The sequence below is a fragment of the Symphalangus syndactylus genome, chromosome 15 (assembly GCF_028878055.3).
Source record: "Symphalangus syndactylus isolate Jambi chromosome 15, NHGRI_mSymSyn1-v2.1_pri, whole genome shotgun sequence".
NCBI classification, from domain to species: domain Eukaryota; kingdom Metazoa; phylum Chordata; class Mammalia; order Primates; family Hylobatidae; genus Symphalangus; species Symphalangus syndactylus.
In genome coordinates, this window is record NC_072437.2 from 92,413,195 (window position 1) to 92,434,011 (window position 20,817).

At 39.7% G+C, this 20,817-nt stretch overlaps 1 protein-coding gene across 5 annotated transcripts in view; it reads right to left on the reverse strand.

The window, feature by feature from the left end:
• Positions 1 to 20,817, reverse strand: part of USP12 (ubiquitin specific peptidase 12) — a 111,216-nt gene that overhangs the window by 40,486 nt on the left and 49,913 nt on the right. For 4 of the 5 annotated variants that reach the window (XM_055245243.2, XM_063619260.1, XM_063619263.1 and 1 more), the window contains one exon: positions 9,348 to 9,428. In XM_055245243.2, the coding sequence (XP_055101218.1) occupies positions 9,348 to 9,428 (81 nt within the window). Of the gene's footprint in view, positions 1 to 9,347; positions 9,429 to 15,422; positions 15,522 to 20,817 lie in introns of those variants that run through there. The other variant, XM_063619262.1, reaches the window with a different exon arrangement.

A 20,817-nucleotide genomic window follows, 5' to 3' on the forward strand; every position in this document is an offset into this window, starting at 1 on the left:
TGGAAAGACATCAAATCCTTAACTATGAATTTCTCTCTTACCAGCCATGTCATTGGGAGCATGTCACTACATCTTACTGAATTCTACTTCTCTCCACTCTAGTAATTGGGGCGGGTGGGGTGGAATAACCCTACTTTATAAAGTAAATGACACACAGTTTGATAAATATGTATTGCCTTCCTTTTCCCTTCCATTAATAAACACTGGCTCTAAAAGCTAGCTAATAAAACACCTAAAAGTCAGTCATGAAGATTTGGGGAGCACTATGAAACTATAAAAAAGGAATGAGGATAATTCTCATATTTCTACTATGGGGTGAGATCAAGTATATACAGTATTAGGTTAAAAAGGCTAGGCAGAGAAAAATGTTTAAGATTGGGTGACATCAAATGTATGTCCATAGACCATTTGTTTATATTTTTTAAAAATAAATGAGGAAGGATAAACAAAAAGCTAACAAAAATGGTTATTTATAGAAGAAGAGGGAAAATAATAGAGAGATGGATGAAAATGAGACTTCTCTGAAAGAATGTTGTTATAAAACATTTACTTTGTACCCCCTTTTCTAAAATAAAAAAAGAAATTTCTAAAATTAAAAACAAAAATAAACAAAACCTAAATGTGTACGGATTCAATGGTAGAAATACAGAGAAATGAATTACTTCAGGTAACTTAAAGCCTAATGAGATATAGTCTAATCATTTTAAACAACAACAACAAAAATCTACTGGTCGGACGCAGTGGCTCACACCTATAATCCCAGCACTTTGGGAGGCCAAGGCAGGCAGATCACTTGAGGTTAGAAGTTCGAGACCAACTTGGTCAACATGGTGAAACCCCATCTCTACTGAAAATACAAAAATTAGCCAGGCATGATGACACATGCCTGTGATTCCAACTACTCAGGAGGCTGAGGTATGAGAATCGCTTGAATCCGGGAGGCGGAGGTTGCAGTGAGCCAAGATCGCACCACTGCACTCCGGCTTGGGTGACAAAGTAAGACTCTGTCTCAAAAACAAACAAAAAAACAAATTTATTGATATTGTTATTTTGAAACTATTGTAGCTATATCATAAGACAAAGCAAACAAGGAATTATGTTAATACTCTTAGGAACCAAAATTTTTAATGTAAAGGAAAAAAAGATGCTATAATAAAAATAAGAAAAATAAAAAGCCTTGTAAACTTAAGTTGGAAATATCAATATAAACTTATGTCTTTTTATAACTCTGAAAGTGTTATGTCTGTGTGCATGCATGCATGTTTGTGTGTACGTGTTTTCAAACTCTGTCCACTGAAAAGGTGTGGCAGCAACAAGTTTCTCCTATACCCAGATTGTGTTCTCTAAACACCCTTTTCCCATCCAAAGAACTCGGACACCTTGAAGATATGGCTGATACAAGATCTGCGATAAGAAATGTACAATGTGCAAGATTAGCCTGGGATATCTTAAATATAAGTGTCAACTTTAATAGAAAAGGATTACTTCAAATTCATAAATTTAAAATGACATTTTAGGCCGGGCACAATGGCTCATGCCTATAATCCCAGCACTTTGGGAGGCCAAGGCAGGTGGATCAGTTGAGGTCAGGAGTTTGAGACTAGCCTGGCCAACATGGTGAAACCCCGTCTCTAACTAAAATTACAAAAATTAGCCGGGTGTGGTGGCGCACACCTGTAATCCCAGCTACTCAGGAAGCTGAGGCAGTAGAATCACTTGAACCTGGAGGCAGAGGTTGCAGTGAGCCAAGATGGTGCCACCGTACTCAGGCTTGGGTGACAGAATGAGACTTTCTCCACAAAAAAAGATACGTGTGTGTATGTTGTGTGTGTGTGTATACATAATGACATTTTTTTAAAAAGCAGCCCTCATTAGTCTCCAATGACAGTTCAAACTAATATATAAAAGGAAAAACATCAAAGATTCATCTTGCCTTTCTTATAAGAACCATATTTCAGGGGCACTAAACAGCTGATGAAGGAAGTTTTTAAAGTCCAGTGAATAAAATCAGAAGAAATGGTTGTAAATAACGGATTAAGCAATAATTATCAATGGATGCTCAAAGCATTCAGTTAAAAGTTGATATGGATCTTTAAAACAGAGTGAACAGACCTAAACCCCCCAGCCATTTCAGCATTGCTGAAAGTGAACAACTGAATATTGTGTGTCTTTTAATATATCTTACCTCCTATGAAGTATTCTTGCCTTAAGCAAAGCCACTAAACTTTAATCATGTCTCTACGTGTAACTACTAATTTACAAGACAGTCAACAGTCAGGCAATGAAAGAGACAACACCACAAAGAAGGAAAAGGCCAAGTTTGAAATGGGAATAGTCTCTAGGACAGATGACCTAGTTTCTCCACAAATTGATGACTTGAACAAAGGTTGAAAAGGACTCAAGAGACACAACAATCAAACTGCAAATGTAAATGCTGGAGTTTACTTAGATCCTGATTTACAAACCAACTATAAAAAGTCATCTTTGGCTGGGCGCAGTGGCTCAAGCCTATAATCCCAGCACTTTGGGAAGCCGAGGTGGGTGGATTAAGGTCAGGAGTTTGCAACCAGCCCGGCCAACATGGTGAAACCCCGTCTCTACTAAAAATACAAAAACTAGCCGGGTGTTTTACTCCTGTAATCCTAGCTACTCGGGAGGCTGAGACAGGAGAATCGCTGGAACGTGGGAGGCTGAGGTTGCAGTGAGCCGAGATGGCGCCGCCACTGCACTCCAGCCTGGGCGACAGAGTGAGACTCTGTCTCCAAAAAAAAAAAAAAAGTCATCTTTGAGACAAAAGAAGATACTTGAATGTTACCACAGTATTGGATGATATTAAGAAATTGTTGACTTTGTTAGGTGTGATCATTAGATGATCGTATTTTTAAAAACGTTCCTGCCACTTTGAGACGTAATTAAACGTGTCCCATTTATGGCCAAAATGCCATGATGACTAGGATTTCCTTTTCCAGGAAAAAAGAAAAAGGGTAAGTGGAAGAGAAGGAAAATATTGCTAATTGCTCAAGCTAGGTTGATGGGTTCATAGTGATTCATTATATTTACCTCTCCTACTCTAGCTTTTCAAAGGAGGCGTTTAATCTTTGAGGTAAATTGTATCATCATGTCATTATGTGTCAAAATCATTGCAAATAAAGGACCTAACCAGATAAATTCATAGGGAAGACAGACACTAGGCAGAGCCAATAATTTGAGGGGAAAAACTTAAAAGCTCTGCTATGTTCAATCTCCTAATTGTCTGAACACGTTTCTTTTTTTCCACAGAGATTAAACAAATAAGATCCCCTTGCCCCACTGAAACAGGAGTTACCAACTTTTTGAAGAGGCTTGGGAGATCCAAGCCCTCTCCAGCTGAGGACCTGAGACCTAGTGAGGACAATGACTTCTCACATCTACACTGCTAGTAGGAGACAAGCCCTGGTTTCAGAAAAAGAGGTGCTTAAGCTTAAGAGGTATGTGATTAAAGCGTACTGATATCAATGATCATAATGTAACTATAGATACACTTCAATGAACCCTACCCAGGGGTTAAGTACACCTGAATGTTACTAAGATTAATTTACACAGTATCCAGTATAAATTTGTCTTAAAAATACCTGTATTTGTACTACAATGTAATCAAGCTAACGACCAACAAATCTGGTTATATCAATTGAAGAGAAGATACAATCTCCATATTTTGGAATAGGCAACAGGGGAATTGAACAACTTCCACCGAATAGGGAGATGAAAGCAAGAGATCATCTCCGAGTATACCAGAAATATTATAATAATGCGGATTGGATTGACCTATCTATAAAAAATACAAGAAGCAAATAGGATAGGCTAAAAAATTAGAGGGAGTCTCTATTTTGTAGACTACTGGAAGTCAGGCTCACACTTTTGTCCAACATGACTTGCTCATCTTCTGAATATAAAGCAACAGTAACATTATAATCAATTCTCTGAGGCCTGCTATTAGTCTTCTTTTATTTAGTTTCATCAATCCCATTAAAGAAAAATTAAAAGGTTGAAAATACTACTCTTTATCCAGAATAAGCTGACTTTCAATCTTTTTAATAATTTTGAAACTTTTCCTTCAATTTTCTTGATTTTTAATATTAACTTTCATTCAAAGTCCTAAGACCTAAAAATTATCTTTCAAGAGTAGAGCCTTCATGCAAAAGGTTTTCTGGGACTCTATACTCTTGTTTGTGAATGCCAATTTCTTAAAAAACAAAAAAACATTTGCTTTAGTGCTGAAAGCTATGCTGTGTTATCTCAGCTGGTTTTGAAGATCAAAGGTAGGTTTAAATCAGGGAGAAGAAATTTTAAAAGTTGCCACCCTACTCGAGGTCTGATCATTGATTTTTTTATTGCTTAGTGAATACAATCTCATTCTTGCTTTCAAAGTGCTTTCTCTAATGCCTTTTTCTCCAAACCTTAACGAACATCCCACCGCAAATATTTTTTATATACTTAATACTAAGACCATTTTGAGCGCACATCCCTTACACATATTTATAAATTATATGTACTACATTATGTATATTAAAAATGTAAAGGAATGCAATTAAGAAAATGCACATTTTAGATTTTTGTCTTATTACACACTATTATTTTCATGAAAAATTATTAGTCTTGAGAGCAGTAAGAATGAGTATATATTTTTGTGAGGGTTTTAGATTTTAAAACAGCAATTTGATAGTCTGTGATGTTCAGTTATTTGGATATGTGGTTTTAATGGCTATCAAAACTGAAAAAGATATGTTCGTAAAGATACATAGGTGCAAGGGAAGGAGAGTCTCACTACCTACCTTTAACTTTTTAAATCATGGCATCCAATTTGCAGTCCTATCTACCAAATTAGTTTGAATACATTTAGGAAATGCCTGCCTTGAGAGCCCCACAGCACAGTAATGAAGAACATAGGATCTGAGACCAAACTGTCTAGGTTCAAGTCTGGTTCCACTGTCTGACCTTGGGAAATTACTAAACTGTTCTGTTTATCAGTTTCTTCATCTGCAAAAGGGGGTAATACAGAACCTACCTCTTAGAATTTCTTAAAGAATTAAATGAATCATCACAAAAAACACTCAGAACAGTTCCTGGCCCTTCATCATTTCATAGCTACTTTTTTTTTTTTTTTTTTCCTGAGACAGGGTCTTACTGTCACCCAGGCTGGAGTGCAGTGGTATGATCATGGCTCACTGCAGCCTCAACCTCCTGGGCTCAAGATCCTCCCACCTCAGTCTGTGGAGTAACTGGGACCTCAGGCACTCAGGCATGCAAAATGCCCCCAGCATTTTTTTTTTTTTTTTTAAGAGACAGGGTCTCACACTGTTGCCCAGGCTGGTCTCAGATTTCTGGGTTCAAAGCGATCCTCTCGTCTTGGCCTCCCAAAGCGCTGGGATTAAAGGCATGAGCCACTGTGGCCAGCCAATAGTAACTTTTAAAACAACCTTTTAAGTTAACTAAAATTCAATCATAAAATTCTCTAAAACTACATTTAAATTATAATAGATCTGCCACAGCAGAAATAAATGACAGAGATGATGCCATCAACCCTTTGATATCATGGAACTTGAAGTAACATACAATCATATCATATACAGATAGAGTATAGGCACCAGTCTTATCCATATGTTAGGAATAATGCTTAGTCTATCATTTTCAGATAAAAATAAACATCAGAAATGCTAATATTTTCTTCCTATTCTCAATGGATCATCTTACACACTTCATTTGGAGACTACTAGTTTTAACCACCATAATGTCAATAGCATTACTTTGCTTAAATACTGAGGCTGGGCACAATGGCTCATGCCTGTAATCCCAGCACTTTGGGAGGCTGAGGCAGGAGGATCGCTTGAGACCAGGGATTCAGCACCAGCATGGGCGATATAGTGAGACCCCGTCTCTACAAAAACCTTAAAAAATTAGCTGAGCGTGGTGGTGTGCACCTGTAGTCCCAGCCACTCAGGAGGTAAACGCAGGAGGACAGCTTGAGCCAGGGGGGTGAAGCTGCAGTGAGCCAGGGAGGTGAAACTGCAGTGAGCCATGATCACTCACTGCACTCCAGCCTGGGTGACAGAGCAAGACCCTTTCTCAAAACAAAAACAAAAACAAACAAACAAACAAAAAAACCCAGATAAATAAAAAATAAAAATGTTGAAAAGGAACCATTTTTGAAGAAGCACAACTTCTTCCCTGTCCCCAATGCTGGGCCTGATTGATGGTGCCTGTTCTGAGAACATGCTAAGATGTTGTAAGGGAATGCTCTCTTCCACCAACCAGTTCTTGTTTAGGTGACCGTATTTTAGAACATTGTATTTCCACATCCCCCTACCCACCACTCTTCTTACTCCAGCAGAGTAGACCAGACGTTGAGTACCTAACCCAGAAGTCATCTTTTCATACTCCAATGGATGTCAGTTCCTCACCCTACGTTCCTACTCCACTGTCCCATGCTTCCTTGTAGGAACTGCTTTCTCTTCTCTATGCAAATTACTGTTGTGTTATCAATCAAAGCCCTTTTACAGCCCCTAAAACAGGGTTGGACACTTGGTACAGTCTAGCCAGACGACCTGGGCCAGAGCTCTTTTCCCAGGTTTGATATGGATATTTTCTGGACTCTCCAACAACGTAAACCTTAAGTAACCTATGGCCATCAGATGAGGAGAAACTGAATGAGAATGAAATCAATGCAAAAGAAAAGAGAACCAAGAGACATTTGCCTAATGAACTTTATAACCCAAAAATGGAAAGTTTCATTTTTATTTATTTCTATAATGGACCCTGCTCCAACTAATGACTAGTAGCAATTCAGGTTAAATAGCCTTTTATATGATAGACTAGAAATACAATCATAATTTTATAATAAAGATTCTGAAGGGAAAGCACATTTCTTTTTTTATTATTTTTAAAACAAACAACCTAAAACCTTAGAAGACAGGAAAAGCATATTTCACAGTACCCTCACAACTGGACTTACTGAGGCCAGCCTACTTGTGTGTTGAGGCCTACCTGTATTAGAAAATTAATAAAGAACCATACAATAAAATGATGAAAAAAAAAGCTATTCAAAAAAAATGCACAGACTATATTACAAGTAGGAAAGATACACTAAATTGTGGTTTAAATCACTCTCTATCAGCTCTACTAAAATAAGTACTAACCAGCTACAATATAAAAAGAAAAAAGGCAATTTATCAGGTTAAAACAACTTGTTTTCTAAGAATTTAGCTGACTATGTAAACAGCTGGCCTCTAAGTGGGATACTTTACAGCAAAAGAAAGCTTCCAAAGGCTCCTTTCCCCATCCAAAGGTCCTCAAGCCACACTAGTATTTCTCCTCTCTACTTCCAATAATATCAGGAATAGCATTGTATCCACAGGAGATAAGCTAAGAGGAAATCCTCATTCTATGTATTATACAAATTATAGTGACAGGTAATTAAGAGTAAGCTGCCATAAGAGATATTATCTGTGACAATATTATTCTGAGACAAAAATATCTGCAACTGAAAGTAACAGAAAACAGGTTGCCATTAAAGCACTAAGAGCAACCACTCTGTCTAATTTTCTGCTAGGTTAATCTGTGGGTATTTTCCTTCTCTCCATTAAAAAAAAAAAAAAAAAAGCTTGAGCAGTATATCAAGATCCCATCTCTACAAATAATTGTTTCAAAAATTAGACAGGCGTGGTGGTGTGTGCCTGTGGTCCCAGCTACTTGGGAGGCTAAGGTGGGATTGCCTGAGCCCAGGAGGTGGAGGCTGCAGTGAGCTGTGATCGCACCACCACATTCCAGCCTGCTGCATGGAATTAACCACTCTACTAGCTCTGCTGCATCTACTCTGACCACAGTTTTATTTCTGAGTATAATTCACAATGTTCACCAACCTTTAATAGTTGGAGCTGTGGCCCCTGTAGATATGTTAATTTTATATATAATAATGAGACACAGAGACCAGAAGCTTATATTTCTACTCACCAAATGAATCCCTCCAGGGGATAAAGACAAAGTGTCCTCTGATGGTCTCTTAGTAAGTTTATTCTCTCCTGCTTATCTTAATTTTATTGTTAAGAATTCTAATTGAAATGCTGTTTTTTTCATTAGAATATAAGGCTAAATTCCAGAAAAAAATAAGTGAGAGGAGTAATGAGTAGCCTGTTCTGGACAGAGAGAAAGGTAGGGTGCTGATTCTTTGTTATAGGTTTTATGCATAGTGCACAGAGACAATTCCCAAAGCACAGGGAATCACACACATCACTTCAACTGCTTTCCTCAAATCCATGAGAAACCCATCTCATATGTCCTATGTATGGACTAATATTTAGAGTCCACCAATCTGTTCAATATAACTTACTGTGTTACCTATTTTATCAATATATGCGTTTTAAAACATCTGCCATGGATTCATCTAATAGTACAGAACAACAGTATAAAATAAACTACCACAACAACTATATAACACAAGTTTGTCATACTCCCCAGTGACTCAGAACAGATAACATTCAAGTAAAACTTCTCAAATTTTCCCAGTTTTAAAAATGTGTAATTACTAGAATTACCTCCATAAGAACTGGGATGTGCTTTTTCCCGACATTTCACACTTTTATATCTCTAGCACTGGTAAAATGACAGAAGTAAATTGTCAAATACCCCATAGATAGATGGAGGTATTTGCACAGCTAAATGTATACTTGTACATTTGTACCACTTAGTCAAGTAAATCATTCTCAAAGAATCAAGAGATCACTTGGACTAGGCTATATATTAATACTAAATTTTGGCTATGAGACATTTCTGACAAAATAGGGACAATCAGATTGACAAGTTAGAAACTATCTATCTCTAAGATTTTAAGATGTCAGGCAACTGGCTGGGTGTGGTGGCTCACGCCTCTAATCCCAACACCTTGGGAGGCCGAGGCAGGCAGATCATGAGGTCAGGAGATCGAGACCATCCCGACTAACACGGTGAAACCCCGTCTCTACTAAAAATAGAAAAAATTAGTCGGGCATGGTGGCAGGTGCCTGTAGTCCCAGCTACTCGGGAGGCTGAGGCAGGAGAATGGAGTGAACCCGGGAGGCGGAGGTTGCAGTGAGCCGAGATCACGCCACTGCACTCCAGCCTGGGTGACAGAGCAAGACTCTGTCTGAAAAAAAAGATGTCAGGCAACTTTGTTTCCCTTCCCTTAAAGATCATTTCAAAATTCCTAATCAAGTCTCTTGGCATTTAATTCTATTAATACAAAAGAACAATTTTTCTTTAATAACTTATGAAATGCATTCATCGTTTTTAAAACTGCTTCCGAACATGATTCTAAAAGCGTATCAATGGATACTTACATTGACTAATCCAAAATAGTGCTCATTGACCGGAAACTGTTCTGGACCAATCTCTTTCTCTAATGCCGAAGCATTGGCGCCCTATAAAATGAAAAAGAAAAATCTTAGTATTTATAGTAGTCATGCACCACATAACGACACTTCAGTCAATGACAGGCCGCAACATGCTGGTCCTATCAGATTACAACGGAGCTGCCCTACACAGGTGCGTCCTTATCCTTTACACTGTATTTTTAGCTGTACCTTTCTTATGTTTAGATATGTTCAGATGCACACTTACTCCTGTGTTACAATTGCCCAGAAAATACAGGAACACGCTGTATAGGTTTGTGGCCTTCGAGCAATAGGCTCTACCATCTATCCTAGGTGTGCAGTAGGCTCTACCACCTAGGTTTGTGTAAGAACGCTCTGATGTTCGCATGCACAACGACGAAATGGCCTAACGATGTTTCTCACATCATATCCCCATCGTTACACATGATCGTATTTTCATAATACTGTCACAATTACACAGGTGTTAAACAGAGACACCCTGTAAAAAAAACTATCTGTGATCCCTATTGCTACCTAACACAAAGAAAAGAAAAAGAAGAAAAGAAAGAATGATATTGAAGAGTAAAGGCTTTTGATAATGACTAAAAATTGGTCTATAGGAACTTTCTTCTCACAGAACCAAAGCCTGGATCAAGGAATTACATTCATAACATGTTCTTTTTTTCTAAGTAATGAATGAAATTTCCTGCTGTATCATGTACTCTAACAGGAGTGTAATCTGATAGCACACATCTCTGAGAGCTGAACTTCTGTGAAATGAAATATAAATATGCACATGCTCAGTGGCCTAGGAATTCTGAAGTACAAACCTGAAATTCTTACAGAGAACTGAAGTTGACAAGAATGTTTACTGCAGTATCATTTACGATTGCAGCTGACAGCAGTCTAGCTGCAGCTGACAGCAGTCTAGATGGTCCATCGTTGGGGAAATAGACACGTAAAATGTGACAGCATACTACATAGTAGAGCCAGAATAAATAAACTAGGTTTACACACAGAAACATGAGTATCTCAAAAACACAATGTTAAATGAAAAAAAGAAAAATTAGATTAACATAAAACACCAAGGGGTGTGTGTGTGTGTGTGTGTATTTAATAGCACATGGAAAGCAGACTGAAGAATGTATATTAAATATACTATATACCTGAGTGAGTGCTGGAAGAGGGATGGGCCATGGAATTGGGAATGGGGCAAAGGAGAAAAAACAAAATTCAAGAAACAAGGACCTCGCACAGACAATCATAGTGTGTCACGGTTTCAAGAATGTGATCAACTCAATTCTGTGCACCTGTGGTCCCCGAAGACCATGCGAAAGGGAGGGGGAGAAATGTGGCCCTGAGCACCATGGTGGGTGATGACACACAAGCAGATACAACTAAATAGATTCTAAAATGTAGTTTGAAAGGGAAATAAAAGCAGTTCTGTTAATATAACTCTGAATATGTTTACCTTGAAAATTCCCAGGAAAACATACTAGATAAATATAACTGATAGGATATTGCTCAAAAAATACCAAAATGTCACAGTGAAGAGCTGCAGAGACAACATTGCCTCTTCAGCTACACTGGGCATATGGTCAACAACGCACCAGTACTCAGAATCCCACACCTGCTGCTTCCTTTCCGCATGAGACTCCTAAACCTGGGAAGCCCAGAACCTTTGTTAGACATGCGTCTTCAATTTCCTGACAGCTCTAGGCTGAAAAGGAGGACTGATAAAGGCACATGGTGAGTTGGCAGTCAAGTTCCACCAAAACAAGACGTTTCTTCTATTATCTTCCAGCCAACCAGCACTTCTATATACATGATACTGTCTTTATTTTTTTGACTTGGGAATCAACTTTAAGTTTTATATAAAACCTTGATACCATCACTAGTTAATAGATATCATTTATTTCTAAATTTGGACAGCAATATGTCAGAACAATACCAAATTCAATTATTACAGCAACTTCACAATCCACTAAAAATTGATGGGAATATTGCAAGCCCTACTACCTCTCACCCTGCCAGCTCAAGTACTTTGTCACAAAAGTCCCTGACATATGTTGAAAATAACCAACAAACCCAGGTTTTTACCACCTGTTGTAAAAATTCAAACTGATACTGGCTTATTCAAATGAGTATAATCCTTTCCCCCTACCAAAACAGAAGAAAATGTGTCATCAACCAAAATACAACCTCAAATACTTACCCATCTACAACAATAAAATACCAGTGCATACACCTTAGGAAGGCATTTCTGGCCTTTAAGACGCACTAAGAACAAGGTAACAGGTGAAGGTTATCTCTCTACTGTTAGCCGAATCACATGCCACTCGCCTTGTATTCTAACCACCCCACATGTCCACCTGTCACCATATGTACCACGTACTTTCATGCCTGCTTAGTAAGCTCTTCTCCCACTCCCTTGTCCTCACAGTAGTTTCAACTATGGGTCAGGTATTGTCTCTCTGTGCCTCAGTTTCCCAACTGTTAAAGAAAAATGTTAGCAACTACTTTATAGGGTGACTATAACAGAATTTTAACTTTTCTAATGCAGCTGGTGGCGCCTGGCACACAAGCAGGTGTGCAATAAATGTTGGTCCTCTTCTTACCCTTCCCTTCAAACAAAAAGAAAATAAACTAGTCACAGTAATACATCTTTTCTGCTCCGTGCAAAAGCTAAGAAATGACAAGAGAAAAATCAGAAGACAAAACAAGACAGCTATGATACAAAAAAAATAGATACTCTCTTTAGTTTGGCAGACAAGACCAATTCCATGAAGCGGCCCCCAGAGGTATCATCACTGTACTCCACCCCCCGCCCCCCGCCCACATGGCCTAACAACAAAGCAGAACCATAATCCAATTCAGAAGTCTGAGGACAGAAGGCCAAGAGGGGTAAGGTGGAAAGAGCTGTAGATCATCATCGTTTAACCTTTCTGGACTTAAGAATCTTTACTTGCAAAATAAAAGGGTCAGAATCCTCAGTGATTTTCAAAACTCTCAGTTCCAAATTTATCTGTTGGGTTTTCAAGTAAGCCTTTACATGAACTAAGATTTTCATGGCTAAAACTATTCAGAAAATTAAAAGATTCTGTGATTTCTAAAATCCCTTCTCACTCAACATTCTATCATTTCTGATCACTTTCATCAACGCTTCTGAAGACATTACAGTTTTAACACAAAACTCCAGGGAAGTCTAAGACAACCAATATATGCCAAGCCCACAATTCAACAGCTTGAAGAATGATGGTTAGGACATACTGACGGTAGCAGATCGAAATGAAAAGTACAAAGAAAGAAGAGCACTCACCTTATTACAGTTCTAAAGTAAGGCATAGCACCATAAACTATGCCTTCCTGTGGTAATGACACTATGCAGCAGATTCCGCAGATGCAGGAGAAGCATGCTTATTGCATACATTCAAGGTTTTCCTCAACAGAAATGATCAGGGTACACTCCTCTCTCTAGCCTAACGCTAACTAAAAAGGCAAAAGATTATACTAAGCAACTGGTTTCTGCTAAGTTGTTTTTAAATTTAACAATGTCTTCAACACCAAAGTCAGATATAACTGGTGAAAACCAACTGGAAAGTCAAAATTTTACTGTATGATTGTTACCATCTTTAAAACCTTCCTGAAGGATTTTAAGGCTGACAAATTCTATTACATCACATAATGGTCACACAATCACCCAAAAATTTAAAGTGAGCCTAGAAAAAGCAAACATTCAATAATAATAGCTCCATTCCCACATTTGAGAAGTACGACCCTATCAAAACTAACAATAGCTTTCATGAAATCAGTGATTCTTTACTGAGATAAAGAGCAGGCGTGATGGTGAGTTAAGTTCTGCTCCAGGCCAGGCACGGTGGCTCACGCCTGTAATCCCAACACTTTGAGAGGATGAGGCGGGTGGATCTCCTGAGATCAGGAGTTCGAGACCAGCCTGGCCAACATGGTGAAATCCCGTCTCTATTAAAAATACAAAAAATTAGTCAGGCGTGGTGGTGGGCGCCTGTAATTCCAGCTATTCGGAAGGATGAGGCTGGAGTGAGTCAAGATCGCGCCATTGCACTCCAGCCTAGGCAACAAGAGCAAAATTCCATCAAAAAAAAAAAAAAAAAAGTTCTGCTCTGGAGCCTTCATAGGTATCAGAATTTATTTATTTTTGTCTGAGCACGACATACACAAATGGAAGAAGACTTTTTTTCTGACTTCTGTCCCCATTTTTGTAACTTAGGCAAAAGATTAGACTTAGTACCCTTACTATAGAACTTATCATGAAGAAGTAATTAGATACTCAGGCCCTTCTGATGAAAGCAACCAAAAGATGGGTGAAATTTAAAAAATAATAATTAACTGAGCTAGTGATAAAATAATCTGCAGAAATCAGAAAACAAAGTGATGGGGGAACTACAAGAGATAAGCAAACACCAAAGACTTCCCACTGCTGGTATTTCCTGACCCTAGTGACCTTTAAATTCTCTTCTAACAGCTGAATGGAATGGTATGCAGGAAACAGATGCTAAAACTTAGGGTCCACTCAAGACAGGGAGGACAACAGGAGATATGAGCATGAAGTCAAGATCTCTAAAGGGTTTCTCTTCAATGTATAAGGGAACCAGTAATAATCCCATACCACAAGAAACAGCAAGAAAACTTGCTTGACTTGTCCTTGGCACTTAGGAGTAGAGACAGGAAGAAAGAAGAAACATATTCCAAAATTCATAACCACAACTAGGCCCTCGTAAAAGTCTGTGACCCAAATTTCCACAAACTATGTGATCTTAAAAAAACAAAACAAAAACCTCGTTAGAGAATTCAAAGAAATCCTAAATTGAGAGTGCCCTCCTTCCACCTTTTCCACTCCACAACAGGCAGAATTACAAATTCACTCTGGAATGAGATAAATTCAATCCACCCACAAAGAATTCCTACAAATACAATGCCAAGAGATTTGAGTTAATAAGTCAAAAGTTACAAAAACACACAGGAAAAGAAAGCCCCATGAATAAGAGCCCCATGAAGAAATGCAGACAGCAGAATGAAAAGAAGATACTAAGCTGGGTGTGGTGGCTCATGCCTGTAATCTCAGGACTTTGGGAGGCCGAGGCAGGCGGATCACGAGGTCAGGAGATCGAGACCATACTGGCTAACACGGTGAAACCCTGTCTCTACTAAAAATACAAAAAATTAGGTGGGCGTGGTGGCGAGCACTTGTAGTACCAGCTACTCGGGAGGCTGAAGCAGGAGAATGGCGTGAACCCGGGAGGCGGAGCTTGCAGTGAGCCGAGATCATGCCACTGCACTCCAGCCTGGGCGACAGAGTGAGACTATGTCTCAAAAAAAATAAATAAAAATAAAAATAAATTAAATACCAGAATTAACAGACACAGGATATAAAACAAATGTCTCATATGTGTCAAGAAATGACAATGAATTGATTATAAGGACAAAGATGAGACTCTAAGCAGACTTTTAAAAAGAACCAAATACAACTCCAAAATATAAAAGTTGGAAAAGCTGAAGTAAAAACTCAATGGTGTGGCCAGGCATGGTGGCTCGTGCCGGTAATCCCAGCACTTTGGGGAGGCTAAGGCAGGTGGACTCAGGAGTTCAAGACCAACCTGGGCAACATGGCAAAACCCCGTGATATGGTTTGGCTCTGTGTCCCCACCCAAATCTCATCTTGAATTGTACTTCCATAGGAACCTGGTAAGAAATAATTTGAATCATCAGGGTGGTTCCCCCATACTGTTCTCGTGGTAGTGAATACATTTCATGAGATCTGGTTTTATCAGGGGTTTCTGTTTTTGCATCTTTCTCTTTTTCTCTTGCTGCCGCCCTGTAAGAAGTGCCTTTCGCTTCCTCCCATGATTTTGAGCCCTCCCCAGCCATGTGGAACTGTAAGTCCAACTAAAACTCTTTTTCTTCGCGGTCTTGGGTACGTCTTTATCGGAAGTATGGAAACAGACTAATACACCCCATCTTTATCAAAAATACAAAAAACTAGCCAGGCATGGTGGCACACACCTGTAGTCCCAACTACTCGGGAGACTGAGATGCAAGGATCACATAAGCCTGGGAAGTGGAAGCTGCAGTGAGCCGTGAGTGCGCCACTACACCCCAGCTTGGATGACAGAGTGAGACCCCATCTAAAAATAATAAATAAATAAATAAATAAATAAATAAATAAATTTTTAAATGGGTATGCTTAAGAACTAAACAAGGCTAATATCAGACAGTATTTTTTAGCCAATATTCCTGTCAGTGTAAGGTTATTAATGAAAACTCAAGTTTTGTTAAAAACAGGACATGTGGCCAGACGCGGTGGCTCATGTCTGTAATCCCAGCACTTTGGGAGGCCGAGGTGGGCAGATCAAGAGGTCAGGAGATTGAGACCATCCTGGCTAACACGGTGAAACCCCGTCTCTACTAAAAATAAAAAAAAAATTAGCCAGGCCTGGTGGTGGGCACCTGTAGTCCCTGCTACTTGGGAGGCTGAGGCAGGAGAATGGTGTGAACCTGGGAGGCGGAGCTTGCAGTGAGCCGAGATTGCACCACTGCACTCCAGCCTGGATGACAGAGTGAGAGTCCATCTCAAACAAAAAAGAAAAAAAAGAAATATAAAGAAATATTTTACAGAGAAGATTTCATGGGAGAATGGGTCCATTACAGAACTGCTGTAGAGAGAACCATGGTATACTTCAAGTATCATTGAACTAGCAAAGCTACAGACTTGAGTCTGGTCTTGGCCAAGACATTAAATTATAAATGACCTGTGACAAATCATTCTCTCCAGACCTCAGTTTCCTCAGATGTAAAACTTCTGTCTATAGTACCTTCCATCCCCACATTTTTAGCAACATATGAATTTATCAGCTCTTCCAATTTCATTAAAACATTAAATATACAATGTTGGATAGTCTATTAAAAGTCAAACATTAACAAAGTCCTGAATGAGTTAGGAAATAGCATCATATCCTCAACAATAGCCATTCAATACTAAGAATTTGTAGGCTGATATAGTTTGGCTGTGTCCCCACCCAAATCTCATCTTGAATTGCAGCTCTCATAATTCCCATGTGTCATGGCAGAGACCCAGTAGGAGGTAACCGAATCATAGGCATGGGTTTTCCCATGCTGTACTTGTGACAGTGAATAAGTCTCATGAGATCTGATGGTTTTACAAAGGACAGTTCCCCCGCACACGCTCTCTTGCCTGCCACCATGTAAGACATGCCTTTGCTGATCTTCTGCATTCCACTATGATTTTGAGGCCTCCCCAGCCATGTGGAACTGAGAGTCCATTAAACCTCTTTTTCTTTATAAATTACCCAGTCTCAGGTATTTCTTCACAACAGTATGAAAATGGACTAATACATAGGCAATGGGGCAAGTATCTCCTTTAACTTACCTTGTATGAATTCTTGAAAAGATGAGGACTTGTCCTTTTCACACCCAGAAATCACCATCCAAGTGAAATAATAATAGGTTGAAATTTCAAAGATACCTTTGACCTATTATTTTGATAATATAAAAGTAACTATATATTAAATGTTGGGAGCAACCCAAAAATATCTGCAAATAGGAAAAAAATAATCTGGGAGATGGCTATCCTGCAATTAAATAAATTTTACATAGTCAATCATGGAAAACATACAACTAACTACGATTCACTCCTTTCACTCTGCCATTATGAAAAAGATAAAAATTACACAAAAGTAAACTGATAACCAGGAATGTTTGAATTGTTCAATCTGGAATTAATGTAATTCCTTAACTTAAAAATCTCCTGGCCCACAACATCTACATCTAAAACTAGATTATAGCTAAAAAATGGTATCTATGAGGATACATCATTTTGAAAAGTTATATTCAGTATATACTGTTTTATAAAGTAGAGAACAATACACCTTACCAAGAAATTTGAAATGATGAAAACATGAAAGAATGTGCATCTATCATTTGGAAAATGTATTTAAATAGCCAAACTATTAGTTTCCAAACAACTTTAATATAAATAAAGAGAAAATTCAATACACTGTTCCAGTTTCATGTTTCAAGTCATATTTTAGAATGCAGCGTGTATCATTTTAAGTTAGATCAGGTCAGTACACAAAGGAGAACTGCCAAATCAGGCAGGAAAAGCTTCCCGGAGGTGGGAAAAGCACGTGACCTGGTAAACTAAGAAAAGTTCTGGAGGCACAGGAAGCAGCCCATGTGAGGGTGTGAGGGTATAAACACAATAAAGAAGTGAATGTGAGCTGTAAAAAGATGAATCCAAAGTATAAAGGTGAAACAAGTTAATCTCATAAATGAGAAAGGGCAAAGAGTCAAAGAGAAGGCTTAACCCTCATACCTGTTCTAGAAAACACCATGTGCCCTGAAACTGAATCAAAGGCAATGAAAATGTTTATGACAAAACACATTATACAATGAGTTTGAGGAATCATAAAAAGAGTATCAAAGCAGTAGACCTCGGGATATGTGAAATTCAGTATCTGACTAGCTGTATTCTCTCTAGCCCTGTGCTAGTAACTGGAGAACATGACTTTTAATGTGTGGCACCCATTAGTGAGTGGTGAGATCTTTGCAGTGGACCACTACCATCTTCTTTTTCAGTAAAACAGATCAGATACACATTTTTATTAGGAGTAAACAAAGGCTTCTGAAACTTTTGTTTCAATATATAAGTATGTATGTATGTATTGGGTCTCATATTATTTCTCACACTAAGTTGAAATTTTTTAAATTTTATATACAAAAGCATAAGAAAAATTTCAAAATCATAATTCAACTGGGGAGTAGAGACTGAATAAAAATTAGCTTTCCATGATCACATATAAATAAAAATCCATTTAAAAATAAATTTAAAGATGTAGAGATAAGAGAATAAGTGTCAAGCCGGGCGCGGTGGCTCACGCTTGTAATCCCAGCACTTTGGGAAGCCAAGGCGGGCGGATCACGACGTCAAGAGATCGAGACCACGGCGAAACCCCGTCTCTACTAAAAATACAAAAAATTAGCCGGGCGCGGTGGCGGGCGCCTGTAGTCCCAGCTACTCGGAGAGGCTGAGGCAGGAGAATGGCGTGAACCCGGGAGGTGGAGCTTGCAGTGGGCCAAGATTGCGCCACTGCACTCCAGCCTGGGCGACAGAGCGAGACTCCATCTCAAAAAAAATAAATTAATTAATTAAAAAAAAACACGGTGAAACCCCGTCTCTACTAAAAATACAAAAAATTAGCCGGGCGTGGTGGTGGGCGCCTGTAGTCCCAGCTACTCGGAGAGGCTGAGGCAGGAGAATGGCGTGAACCCAGGAGGCGGAGCTTGCAGTGAGCCAAGATTGCGCCACTGCACTCCAGCCTGGGCGACAGAGCAAGACTCCGTCTCAAAAAAAAAAAAAAAAAAAAAAAAAAAAAAAAAAAAAAGAGAGAGAATAAGTGTCAAAACTATGTCACAACACAGGATGTACTATAGCAAGTCTGGACAGGAACAACACTGAGTGCTAGAGAACTTGGAAAAGCTTCACAAACAGATGGAACCGAGAGTCGCTTCCTAGATGGCCGAATAGGAAGAGCTCCAGTCTACAGCTCCCTGTGAGATCGATGCAGAAGGCGGGTGATTTCTGCATTTCCAACTGAGGTACCTGGTTCATCTCATTGGGACTGGCTGGACAGCGGGGACAGTCCACGGAGGGTGAGCGGAAGCAGGGCGGGGTGTCGTCTCACCCGAGAATCGCGAGGGTTCAGGGGATTTCCTTTTCCTAGCCAAGTGAAGCTGTGAGTCACTGTACCTGGAGGAAGGGTACACTCCTGCCCAAATACTGTGCGTTTCCGACAGTCTTTGCAATCGGCAGACCAGGAGACTCCCTCCCGTGCCTGGCTTGGCGGGTCCCACGCCCAGGGAGCCTTGCTCGCTGCTAGCACAGCAGTCTGAGATTGACCTGGGACGCTGGAGCTTGGCATGGGGAGGGGCGTCCGCCATTGCTGAGGCTTGAGTAGGTGGTTCTATGCTTACAGCATAAAGCGGCAGGGAAGCTTGAACTAGGCGGAGCCCACCGCAGCTCGGCAAAGCCTACTGCCTCTCTAGATTCCACCTCTGGAGGCAGGGCATATCTGAACAAAAGGCAGCAGACAGCTTGTGCAGACTTAAACGTCCCTGCCTGACAGCTCTAAGAGAGCAGTGGTTCTCCCAGCTCGGCGTTTCGAGCTCTGATAACAGACAGACTGCCTCCTCAAGTGGGTCCCTGACTGGGAGTGCAGCCTGACTGGGAGACATCTCCCAGTAGGGGCTGACAGGCACCTTTTACAGCCGGGTGCCCCTCTGGGACAAAGCTTCCAGAGGAAGGATCAGGCAGCAATATTTGCTGTTCTGCAGCCTCTGCTAGTGATACCCAGGCAAACAGGGTCTGGAGCGGACCTCCAGCAAACTCCAACAGGCCTGCAACTGAGGGGCCTGTGAGAAGGAAAACTAACAAACAGAAAGGAATAGCACAAACAGATGGAACTAAACGAGCCAGGCTTTGACTCTTTCTTCAGGGGTATTTTCATTATAGCTTTTCATGTTGGTACAATGAAAGCCCTGAACTACAAAGAGTAGGCATTTAAACGTTCCAACTGCAGGCTGGGCAGGGGACTGAGTGACAGGCTTCAAACCAGGAGGGTGCGTTCCTGTCCCCATTCTAATATAAACTAAACTACTGAGCCACTGCAATAAAACGCTGCCTCAGTTTTCTCATCAGCAAGACGAGAGAACAGATTTATAGCACCTATTGCAAACCCAAAATGCTACAATTCTAAAATAGCAGCACTACTGTAGAGTTACCAAAGTTTAAATTTAGAACAAATATTTGTTCTAAACATTTGAGCTCCAAATTACTAATCTGCAAAAAAGGGCAAACAAGACTTGCAACATGGCCTGTTTCTGTGAAAAATGTATAGAAGATGTTCAGAACAATGCCTGGCACAACAGGCACAAAGCAAACTTCCTTTGCCCATCTTCCTCCATCCCAACTACAATGCCATCTATTACTCCTTTCTTCAGATGAGTCTTTCAAAAAACAGTCCTGACACAATTTCTGTGGCTGGGAGGGAAAGTATCTGGGGGTTCTGCACTGATCTGCAGTCATCCTAAGAATCTTGATCTATACTTCCTCTAGTGGCCTCCTCTATGTTAAAACAAAAAACAAGCTTTTGATCTGTAAATGTTCAAAATGAGACAATGAGCTACTGAAAGAAATCTCATAGTTTTTAACTATCCCATCAAAGTTAAAATGTGCACTATAAAAAGTAGAAGGGTCTAGACCTAAAACTGGCATTGCACCATTGCAGTACACATGGCAGAAGCTTGCAAAAGCTTAAAATCAGAAATCGGCACAAAGCAAAGTGACCCTCAGTAAGATATGATATGGTACCAATGACACAAA